The sequence below is a fragment of the Palaemon carinicauda genome, chromosome 8 (genome assembly GCF_036898095.1).
Source record: "Palaemon carinicauda isolate YSFRI2023 chromosome 8, ASM3689809v2, whole genome shotgun sequence".
NCBI classification, from domain to species: domain Eukaryota; kingdom Metazoa; phylum Arthropoda; class Malacostraca; order Decapoda; family Palaemonidae; genus Palaemon; species Palaemon carinicauda.
Genome location: NC_090732.1, coordinates 59,172,115 through 59,184,614, shown reverse-complemented (window position 1 = coordinate 59,184,614; position 12,500 = coordinate 59,172,115). Strand labels below are relative to the sequence as shown.

At 38.2% G+C, this 12,500-nt stretch overlaps 1 protein-coding gene across 3 annotated transcripts in view; it reads right to left on the bottom strand.

Annotated features, from left to right (window-relative positions):
* LOC137645739 (uncharacterized) overlaps positions 1 to 12,500 on the bottom strand; it is a 542,683-nt gene that overhangs the window by 185,442 nt on the left and 344,741 nt on the right. For all 3 annotated transcript variants that reach the window (XR_011045344.1, XM_068378638.1, XM_068378637.1), the window contains exon 5: positions 11,514 to 11,745. Coding sequence is in view for 2 of the 3 variants with exons in the window: in XM_068378638.1 (XP_068234739.1) it covers positions 11,514 to 11,745 (232 nt within the window). In the remaining variant the exon portion in view is untranslated. The remainder of the gene's footprint in view (positions 1 to 11,513; positions 11,746 to 12,500) is intronic.

Sequence of the window (12,500 nt, the reverse complement as noted above, 5' to 3'; positions counted from 1 at the left end):
ACCATTGGCGCTATACTTAACATATGGCCTTAACCGAATGTTTTTTTCATGATGGAATGGTTTGGGTTCCAAGCCAGTCTCAGACATGGAATTCTTTCCATCAATACTGCTACGTAAGACTTAACTCAGAAGCGTCCATTAGGGATGACATGATCCCTAAGGAAACAATCGTTCTGGATCATGGCAATGCTCAATCCCTTTTGGTTAGGGAGGTAAGGACGGCTGAGTTCACCAACACCTAACTTTCTGCCTTTGGCAGGAAAGAGGCCACTTTTGTGGCCCCCAAAGATTCTGTCTTCCCTATTGCCTCTAAAAGCTTAGAGGCCGTGATGAAAGCAGTAATGGACAGGCCATTCCCAGTGCTAGAAGAATGTAAACCTGTCTCACTAGCCTTTCCTTGTGATTTAAACATCTAGGAGAACGTCCAACATACTTTCGCTGTTAAAAAACTAGATAAAGACATCAGAGGCAAACAGTTTAATGAGGAACTGCCAAAGATTTTCGAATCCCTATTAAAGGGAGAACTGGAAGCTAAAGAGATACTTTCTGCCTCTACCTCTTTCCAATCTTATCTGGAGATGTTTACTGGGAACTATTCCAAATCTGATCTCTTCCCTGTCTTGGAGAAGACTTACCTAATTACGTTTCATAAGGATCTCCAAGCTTTCTTCCTAGCAAGAGGAGCATATAGAGAACACGTCCTAGCCGCTGCTAAGATCAGATATGAAATTAGAAAACTGATTGACTTCAATATCTGGGGGAAGGATCTCTTCCTTGAGAAATTGGTTAAAGAATTCATGGACAAAGCGGCTCAGGAAAATAAGAGCCTTATCGACAATGAGGCTAGTTCCTCTAAACAAAAATTTACCCACAATGAAGGAACTCAATAAAAAGGACAAGAAGCCCAGAAGTCACTTCAAGGGAAGAAAATCCTTTCCTGTCACGATAGCCTCAGTTGCTGCCATCCCTCATACTGTGTACGTGGTTCCCCAGTACGTTTCACAGTCTTCAGCCTTTAACCCGGAGTACGAGACAGCTACTACCATGTTCCATCCTGCCAAAGCTCATAAGAAGGGCACTGGTAACAGGGGAAGGTCTGGAAGAGGCGGTCGAACTAGAGGCCAAGGACGACTAAAGTTGTAGGTCCTTCGCAACAACGAGGAGCTTCTGGTAGGTGGACGACTTCACCTTTTCAGGGATCAATGGGAATTTGATCCCTAGGCTCACAGCATAGTCTCAAAAGGGCTAGGTTGGAAATTGAGACAAAAACCACTCCAGTTCAAGAGGTTCTTTCAACCCACATTTTATGGAGGATTATGTTCAGGACCTTCTTCAGAAGGGAATCATCAGTTGCAGAAAATCCATGAACTTTCAAGGGCGGCTATTCTGCGTGCCCAAGAAAGTTTCGAACACTTCGAACTATTCTGGAATTGTCCACACAAAACAAATTCATTCCAAACGACAAGTTCCAGATGTTGACTATCTCGCAAGTACAGACCTTACTACCACCGGGGGCCTATACCGTCTCCATAGATCTTAGGTTTATTGGCATCTTCCGATAGGTCGGCGCTTCACCACCTACCTTGGTTTCAGACTGGCAAGAAAGGCATACGTATTCAAAATTAAGTCCTTTGGGCTAAGAATAGCTCCAAGGATTTTCACGAAACTAGTCGAGGCCATTGTCTAACAACTTCGGAACAGAGGCCTTCAGGTGATGGTGTACCTGGACGATTGGTTAGTCTGGGCTACAACGAAGTTGGAATGTCTTGAAACAGCCTTCCAAATCAACCTGAAGAAGTCCAGGCTATCTCCAGCTCGGAAATTCAGTGGCTAGGACTTCACTGGAATCTACAGTCACACACCTCCTTTCTCTCCTACAAGGCAAGAGAAAGGAAATCGCAAACTCGGTCAGGTGTGTATTTCGTTCAAAATTTCTCACCAGATGGCAACATGAAATGGTCTTAGGGTCTTTACAGTTCGCTGCCGTGACAGATCCAAGCCGTGGTCCCCGCCAAAAGTCTATCGAGCCACGTCCCTCTACAGTACTCTCCTCCTTCCGTAACTATTCACACGGACGCCTCGGAACAAGGTTGGGGAGGACACTTCTCTTCCTAGAAAGTGCAAGGTCAGTGGTCGATCGCATTTCAGAAGTTTTACATCAATGTTCTGGAACCTATGGTAGTGTTTCTGACTCTGAAGAGACTATGCCCGAAGCTAGAATCACACATCAAATTGGCCATCGACAACACCACCATAGTACACTGTGTCAACAGACTGGGCTCCAGATCTCCTCAGATCATCCATGTAATCCTAGCCATTTTCTCTTTAGCAAAAAGGGGGAAATGGCATCTCTCAGTAGTTCACCTCGAAGGGGTTCGCAATGTGACGCCGGACACCCTGTCGAGATCCAAGCCTCAGGAAACAAAAGGGTCTCTGGACATAAAATCCTTTTGTTTCATTCTAGAGCAAGTCCCAGAACTGCAAATTGATCTCTTTGTGACGAGCTTCAGCAAGAAGCTTTCATGGTATGTAGCACCAAACTTAGATCTGGAAGCGACAGGAATGGATGCGATGTCTCTGGATTGGAACCAGTGGTCTCACATCTACTTATTTCCTCCATTCAACCTCCTACTGAAAGTAAAGAAAAAACTGCGGACTTTCAAGGGGAACTGCAGTGCTGGTGGCTCCCAAGTGCCCCAAAGAGCAATTGGTACACTCTTGCTCTGGAACTCAAACCCCTCCAGATCCTCTACCATCTTCAGTGCTGTCCCAGGTTGTTCAACAGACAAATGTCTTCGTTTCCTCTTGGATAACGAAAACCCTTCAGTTAATGATTTTCTCACCCTCCTGACTCAAAGGAAATTCGGAGTTGCAAAGGAAATAATTGACATAATAGAAGTGTACAAGTCCAACACCACAAAACGACAATACAGTGGAACCTCTACATACGATCTCAATTCGTTCCGGGACCTGCTTCGTATGTTAAAACAATCGTATGTTGGAGCAAATATTCCCATAAGAATACACTGTAATTTGTATAATTCGTTCTACAGCCCAAAAACCTATGATAACTCCTTAATAAATTACTACACATAATTACACATAACAATAATACAATAGCATAATATAAGAGAGATGTAAAAAAAATAATTATAAAGAATAAATAAAAAGGGGTTTTTATTGTTACTTTACCTTAGAGACAGGCCAACGTAGGTGTAGGATTTGCTACGCAGGAGGAGATGGACAGTCGGCGAGGAGGTAGAGATGGTGAATGCGATAACGTACCGTAACTTACTATAACTTCACTACGTGAACTTTAACCTAACTTAGCTCATTTACTTTTTTTTTATTTCTATATTTTATATTTCTTTTACATTTTCATTTCTTTTTGATTTTTAATTTTCATCACTTAAATATGACACTTCTTTGTAATAAAAGAACACTGAGAGAGAGAGAGAGAGAGAGAGAGAGAGAGAGAGAGAGAGAGAGAGAGAGGAGAGAGAGAGAGAGAGATGATGTTTATTGTAGAGCATGCAATAAAACGAGCTGAATAAGTGAATCCTTAAAATAAGTTTTAAAAAGTTATCGTTTTTCTTTCTTTCTCTCTCTCTCTCTCTCTCTCTCATTAAAGACCAGATAAACTCAACAGATTTGCCTGTCTTCAAATAGGATTCTGACAGAGAGAGACGAGAGAGAGAGAGAGAGAGAGAGATTAACGATAACTTTTTAAAACTTATCTTAAGGATTCACTTATCCAGCTTGTTTTATTGCATGCTCGACAATAAACATCATTCTCTCTCTCTCTCTCTCTCTCTCTCTCTCTCCTCTCTCTCTCTCTCTCTCTCTCTCTCTCTCTCTCTCTGTCTCTCTGTCTCTCTCTCTCTCTCAATCTTAGTTTTCTTTGCTTCACTTTGATCCTCTTCGATGGTTTGACTGCTTTAATGGCTTCCTTCTGCTTGATGATCGTCGAGATCGTAGACCTCTTCCGGCCATATTGTTTAGCCAGACCAGTCACACGCACACTGCGCTCATGCTTTTCTATAATTTTTTGCTTCAATTCTAATGAAAGCATTGCCTTCTTCCTCTTCTCACCACTACTAATACCTGTACCGAAACTAAGCTTGTTAGGATCCATGATTATATGTAAAATAAAAAATGAAACGTGAGAAAAGGAAGATAATAAGCACTGTTAATAACAGACCGAACAGAGGACAACCACACGATGCGCACAAAGAACAGAGAACTGACCGACTCGACACTCAATGGGGGTCCCTCCGACGTGCTGCCATCTACCGGCGTAAACAAGATCTACGTCGGATGTTGGAGCATGACTTCGGGTGTCGAGACAAAAATTTGATCGAATTTTACTTAGGATATTGGAACAATCATATGTAAAGGCAATCGTATATAGAGGTTCCACTGTAATTGTCTTCCTGGAAAAAATGGGTTGCGTTCGTGAAAAATCATCAACCCTCTTCTATTTCTATGGACTGGTGTATTTCTTTCTTTATTTCACTACAAGATCACGGTCTAGCCTCTACAACTAATGCCTCATGTACGTTGGCACTAACTAGACCAATCGCGTATGCTTTTGATATCGAACTCAATAGCGAGCTGTTCAATAACATCCCGAAGGCTTGTGCAGAACTGAAACCTAATGCAACCTCCCAAGGCTATTTCATGGTCATTGGATACAGTCCTGCACTTTGCCTCTTTGATATATAAGGCCTCTGCCTCTCTGAGTGATCGTATTCAGAAGTCTAACTTTTTGCTTGCTATGGCTTCTGGTGCTAGAGTCACTGAGATTGTGGCCTTTTCAAGGGATGATGGCCACATTGAATTCTCAGATTCAGGGGAGGTAAACCTTTATCCAGATCCTGTATTCTTGGCAAAATAACGAACTTCCCACGAAACACTCTGGGCTCTGGAAGATTGTTTCACTACAGGAGGACTCTTTTCTGTGCCCCATGGAGTGCCTTAAAACCACCCTATTCAAGAGCCGGGTCTTTAAAGGTGGTCAACTTTTTAAAGGGGAGTCAGCAGGATCTAATCTTTCTCTGAAACAGCTAAAGTCCAAACTCTCCTACTTCATCAGAAGGGTTGACACGGAAAGTATTCCAGGAGGTCATAACCATAGAAAAGTTTCCTCTTCCTTAAATTTTTTCCAATCTATGTGCTTACAGGCTTACACAGGATGGAAATCTTCAAGAGTGTTCTTCAAACATTACCTATGTCAGTTGGAAGAGATTAAACACTTCGTGGCAGCCGCTGGTAGTGTGATTAGACCAGCTTCTCAAGTGTTGTGCATGGACTCCTTTGGACTGTATAAAGCAGTTAGAGGTTGCAAATGATAGGTCAATACATGACAAAATACCTGTTTGGACATGAAAGTGTGTGGGCTCTCCTGTATTAAGGAGCCCAACATCCTCATTTTCCACAATTGATGATATATTATTGCCCCTTGTGTTTGCTAAAACATTACCCCATAAAGGATGCCTTCCATTCATATCTACATGCAAGAGAAAAGGTACAGGGAGTTGTTGAATGACCTCTACTAAATTATCATACAAAATATTATCATTTGGATGCAAGTAAAGAAAGCATTTTGTATATTTTCTTCCTATATCAATTTGTACAACCACTGCCTGCAGGGATGTACAAATAGAAAAAGGTATTTGGGGAACATCTCAACGAACGTACATGAGACTTCTGCCATGGCTCCCTGCTTGTTGATTATATGGTGTTCTAGAGCTATCATACTCGAGGACAAGGAGTGTTAGCATCGAGCATACTTTCCTGTAGACATACAATTATGGGGGAATGTTCATGAATTAGGAGCTTAAGTTCTTCATATCTGGCCCTTAATCCCTGACAATTCCATTGCAAAATGGAGGAGAAAACTATGGATTTTTTCTGAAAGACATCTTAGATGAGGTCTTCCCATTTACAGTTTGAATCTAACATTATCACCTGTAGGTTTCTTCAGAAATGGTCTTGATGTGTTGGGTTTTTATGTTTGTCATTTTGTGTGTGTAATTGTTTGTGTGTGCTTCTGATCTATTTGTTGAGGTGGATGGTGGACCTCAACTTGAATTTCAAATTTATTCAATTTATATTCCGGTTCATTAGAAACATCAACAGACAGAACATCAAATTTATTTGATGTCATAACTTTAATGTTTCTAATGGAGGGGGGTGAGAGTGATGGAGGTCTCACTCTTTTACGGTTAATAGGCGGTGGGATTCTAGATTTTTGCACCTTTCCCACTACAGGTGCATCAGATAAGCTGGTTTTAAGTGGAACCTCCATCAAATCAGGCAAAGACATGGTCTGAGAGAGGTTTGTACTAGTTTTTGTGATGGGGGACAATGGCTGTACAGAGATGGGCAATGCCCTGGTGTTAATACACCGTGGTAAAGCCTTAGAAGGTAATATGGTTACCTCATCATTCATCATTTTATCAGATGGTATATTTCCTTTTCTAGAGTTATTGGCAGTACTAGGTGGGTTCAATTTTAATGCCTTAGCATAGCTATTTGATTTACTTAATAGTTTCTTGGCATGTCATACACTTACATGTTATAAATTAGATTTGTTAAGGGCAGCTTCTTCCAACTTATACAACTCGCAGCTCTTGTCTGTGGAATTATGATTCGAGTTGCAATTTAAACACCTCTCTCCAAGTGCATATTCTCCATGGTAAGATTTGGAGCAAATACCACACATTTTCTTATTTTTGCAAACTTTAGACGGGTGTCCAGATTTAAAACAATTAAAACACTGCAGTGGCCTCTGCTTGAATGTTCGTACTTTAATCATTTCGTTTTCAATAATAATATGGAAAGGTACATCAGCATCATGGAAAGTAAGGATAATCATTGACGTACCTGGGACTTTGTGAACTTTCCATACCATTAGTGGAGACACGGCCAGTATCTCCTCCTCTGTGAATTATTCAGATCTCTGTTAATAACTACTCCCCTTCCATAAATAAAATTAGGTGGGGTTTGACATCTAACTTAATATCATCATTAGCTGTTTTTAGGTTGGACAGTATTACAGATTATGTGTTTGATTTGACATGGATAAAGAAACTATTTTTTTCCAAAATGAAATATATCTCCCGGTGCAATAGGTCCTACTTTTTTCCTGAATTCATTTGCATATTTTGAAATAATATCTTGTAACCCCTTGTGATTCAGCTACAAGCCACATTGGTGGTTTTGGCTTTCTCTGGGAAGGCAAAACTAAATCAGCGCCTTTTCCAAACCAGTCGGCAGGCCTATATACATCCAAATCCTTTGATATCTTATCGCAAAGAGCAGCCATGACATTCAAGTTAATAATTTTAATATTATTCATGTTACTTAATGCTTTAAATGCTTCATTATGACTACTGTATGATATCCATGAATCCCATTTATCATCTTCTTTTCATTTTTATTTCTTTTATACATCCATAGCACTCAAATGCTTTATAGAGAATATCATAGTTTGTGTCTATTGGAATTTGGGTAATATGAAGGATTCGTCATGTTACCCAAATTACTCAATTTTGGAATATCAGTAGAATGATCATTTCCAATTCCAAGGTCATCAACAGAAGTTTCCTTAATAGAAATGTCAGAGGTCGTCAACCGTGCCGGGGGAGGGTCAACGTATCTAGGGAACGGAGTCCATTGTTTGAAGAATCCATAGGACAGGTTTGAGATTAAAAAGAAAATGTCGATTTACCTGCTCAAGAATACTAAGGAATCACACGTCAGAAAGGAAATTTGCACTCTCCAATATTGGCACAGTGAGAGTATACTTCCCAGATGGTCCACTCCATACCCTACAAGAATGATAGCACCAAAACAGATATAGTGGGGGTGTATGCTGAGCCCGCCAGTTAGGATTGAGACCAAGAAACTATGGAATCATCCTCCCAATAGCTGTAATGACAGGCTTCCGGCCAAAAGCCGAGAGTCCTACCCCAAGCACTCGATACCCCTGGATTCCGAAGACCCAACACTTGAGAATAGTTCCAACAAAAAGGTAATCTTCAGGATGGCTGAGATCATCCAATACTCTCACATACAGCTTTGAGCGCAAATACCTCCCAACCGTGACACCTCCTCCCATTAATCAAAGCAGGCAACAATAACATATGTAGAAATATCCATGCCAGTGGCAGTAACAGATATAGAAACATCCACGTAAAAAAAAAAAAAACCACAAATACATAAATATATACAAATATACATATGGGAAATTTTACTCAAAGTTGGGACAGCAACACGAAATAAAGTTTATAAAATTAGCAGAAGGTCGAAAAAATATTCAGAAGAAGAAAAAGATGAGAGAGAGAGAGAGAGAGAGAGAGAGAGAGAGAGAGAGAGAGAGAGGAGAGAGAGAGAGAGGAGAGAGAGAGAGAGAGAGAGAGAGAGAGAGAAAAAAAAAAAAAATTTATATTCAAACGGGGGGACAAATTTCCCCAAGTTCGAGAGCACTCTTGCCGGTCACCAACCTTAAGAGCACAATGACTTCATCAACGCATTCTCTTGTTAAGAGGGTGCACATCTATATATATATATATATATATATATATATATATATATATATATATATATATATATATATATATATATATATATATATATATATATATATATATATATATATACTGTATGTGTTTATATATATATATATATATATAATATATATATATATATATATATATATATATATATATATACTATATGTGTTTATATATTTATATATATATATATATATATATATATATATATACTATATGTGTTTATATATTTATATATATATATATATATATATATATATATATATATATATATATATATATATATATATATATATATATATATATATATATATATATATATATATATATATATGCAGAAGAACCACAGGGAAAATGAAAATACGAAATATACGATTAAGTCCTGACTAGTTTCGTGATACTTCTTCAGAGGACTGATTTATTGAGAGAGGTTTCTTTACATTTTATAGGGAAAGTAAACGTACAAACATACATATAGAGGCGCACAGAACAATGACAATCCCATAACAGCTACCTGGGCTATGGTCAGGTGTTTACTGGGCGGAGATCCGACCTCATTAGACACCTGCTAAAAAGGGTCATTCTGGTGACCGGTATTCTCTCATTAAGAGGGTTATGAGTAAACAAATACACCTGTATATACAAGATACAAAGGGAATGTGGATGATCATTAGTCAGAAACAATTCCCTTGAACAATTTATAAAGCATTTACTAACGTATCCAGAAAACACCACTAAAAAGAGAAAAAGAAAAAAAAAAAAAACACGAAATCAGTATAATATTGAGTTGGGGGTTGTCAACCAGCAAAGGCTACACCAAGCCATTGGTTACTGCCATCAACAGCTAAATTCTAATTATTTTATTAAAGGCAGTCTATTGACAAGGGAAAAAAAAAAACTTTGTTTTATGGGTAAACCAGAGACACCTTCCAAAGAGAAGCAATATGAAAGTAAGGGGAGGTATAAATAGAAAAATATTACTGGGAATACCTGTTACTACAATTGTATATTTCAAATTACCTTTAGTCAATCATTTTCAAAAATATGTCTTGGCTTGAAAGGGTATTAACACAACAAAAATATATTTTGCTGGACTTTTCCTGAGATGACCCTAGATAGATTGAGTGCTTATAATTTATCTGGCATCCTGACATCTAAGGTGATTGACGCCGATATATTTGTTACAAATTAATAAATAAATATTCAGTTTAAAACAATACGAGCAAAAACATCGTTATAACAGTTAGATAGCTTTCAGAAAACCTGCTTTTGAAATAAATTTGAAAATACCACTATTGTTGTACGACACATCTTGTCCGAGAATCTGGGCAAGGATGAACCTGCCATCCTCACCTTGAGCCTCAAACAGATGTGTACTTCTTTCAGGACTACAAATGGGGCATTTGATCAAAAAAAGGTCTCACTGTTAAAGTTACCAAACAGTCGTCGCAATATGGTTGATGTTAGACATTTAGCAGAAACTCGTGTGTCAACCGAGTGTGACCAATGCGGAGACAACAAAGAGACGTCTCCCACTTTCGGGGCATCATGTTATACCTCCAAGGAGATATATATATTTGTTACTTCTCTCATTTTATTGCCATCTAGACTATCCCAGTGTTGTTGCCAATTATTATGAAACAATTTGTTGATGGTAGATAGGAAATCATTACAGGGAATGGGATACCTTCTTAGTAGCAACTCGGATGCAGCATTATTCACCAGTAAATCTGCCTTCTCATTCACAGACACACCTACGTGTGCTGGAACCCCCCAAAAATCGAACCATTAAACTTCTCAGCCCAATAATAAAAAGCCATTCCAAAATCTTTAAAACTATAGTGATACTAGAATTAAAAACTTCGAGAGCTTGAGGGACACTCCTTGCATCACCAAAAATGGTAGAATTATCCTCCTTCTCCAACGCCATTTTCTCAATAGCGGTTAGTATGCCATACAGTTCGGCAGTAATATGGAAGCTGTTAGAGGAAATGCACCTCTACAATTAAAACCATTACTATATACTCCAAATCCAACGCCAACATCAGATTTGGAGCCATAAGTATATATAACAGTTGATCCCCTATGTTCTGCAACATGTTCCATAAAAAGAGCCCTAGATTCTAAGTCAGTCATATTCTTTTTAACTCCAATAAAATATTTACAAAAACATACCTCTGGTTATTTCCATGAAGGCATTGATGATACCTTAAATGGAAGCACCTTACTTCTAATTATATCAAGACTGTATTTTAATTGTTTAACCCGGAAACCATAAGGTTCCAGAAATTTTGGGTCCAATTCAAAGTATGATGTGTGCTTTACAAGGCTTGCAGTCTGATAGGCTAAACAATTAGGAAGTCTTTGCAACCTACACCAATACCAAACAATTGAAGACTTTCGGAAAAGGTCTAAAGTTCTAAACACTCCTGTGGACAATCTAATACCAGCATGATGTATTGAATCTAATATCTTTAATCGGCCTGGGTGGCTGAGGAGTATATTTCACACCCATAACTAATTTTTGCAAAAATCAGAGCCTTGAATAATTTTAAAACAGTATTGCGGTCTGACCCCCATGATGTATGGGACAATACCTTCAAAAGATTCAGAGCCTCAAGACATTTAGCTTTTAACACTTTCAAGTGAGAAACCCATGTAAGGCTACAATCAAATATCAAGCCTAAAAATTTAGGGGTTAATAAATCATATAATGTCACTAAATTACCTTTTAAACCTATTAGAAATTAATTTATGACCTACAGTACTCTTGAATTTGTTATATTTACATAAGGAATAAAGTATTATAAAACAAAATCATTTAATTATATTTTCATCATATAAGAACACCAGTGAGTCACTAACGTTATCAGAGCTACTATATATTAACACCAGAATAAAAAATACCTATCACCAGAAAACATTGTCACTTACATTCCTTTCAGGTTTCCTTGCTCATCATTATGTAATAACAATGAAGAGTCTGAGACCATGCAGTTATCCCTACTTGATGGATTGGAATCTGAAAGAGTATTCAAGACCACTAAACAGCTGTCAAGTGCCTTTGAAAGCTGCTTATCACTTTGAAGCAAGGACTGGTGGCTTTGAAGTTCAACACTTACTATAAGCCTCACTCCACAAGGTATTAATTCCTCACATCTGGCATCTGAAAAAAGATTGATCACTCATTAAAACAATATACAATATACAGTAACTTTGAAAAACAAAAGTAAAAGTTACACAAGCACACTACAGTGTTTGCAAGTATCTTACCAATACATGCCCTTTAATGACCAAAGTATTTTGTATATATAAGTCCCCTGAATTTCATAGTACTTTTCCCTCAAAGCTTGGTTTAATACTGACATTTATCCTAAACCTAGAGAATAGCCAGTTTATTTTCTCTAAATAGGCTTAGGCTACTAGTAAAGTACTGAGACAATCTGGCAGTTACTGGCAATAAACTCAGTTCATGCGTCACTCTTACGTTGTTGGGTCAGTGATTTACCTGACCCCCTTTGTCGATTTTGTGATTGAAGTGTTAAGGATTATAAAAGATGTCTTCTAGATTTATTACTAATTCCAGTGATACCTGTTCAAGGGAGTTATTGCTGAGCAATTATGATCATCATTCTGTTTGTTTCTTGTGCCAGAGGCAATATTGTCATTTATATCATTGTGAGGAATGTGAAACACTTACTGCGTATTATATGAAGAGGTATGTTCTGACGGTAGCTGGCAAGATTAAGATTCCATACGTAAAAGGAAACTAAATTTTAGTTCGGGGATAATCCATAGAAGACTATGCTAATTGAAAACCAGAAGGATGATGATAATAATACCATTTTAACTATTAACAGCCTTTCAGGTTTTGATGGTAATGAGCAACATAAGCTCTTTACCTCTGTTGCTTCATTTGTT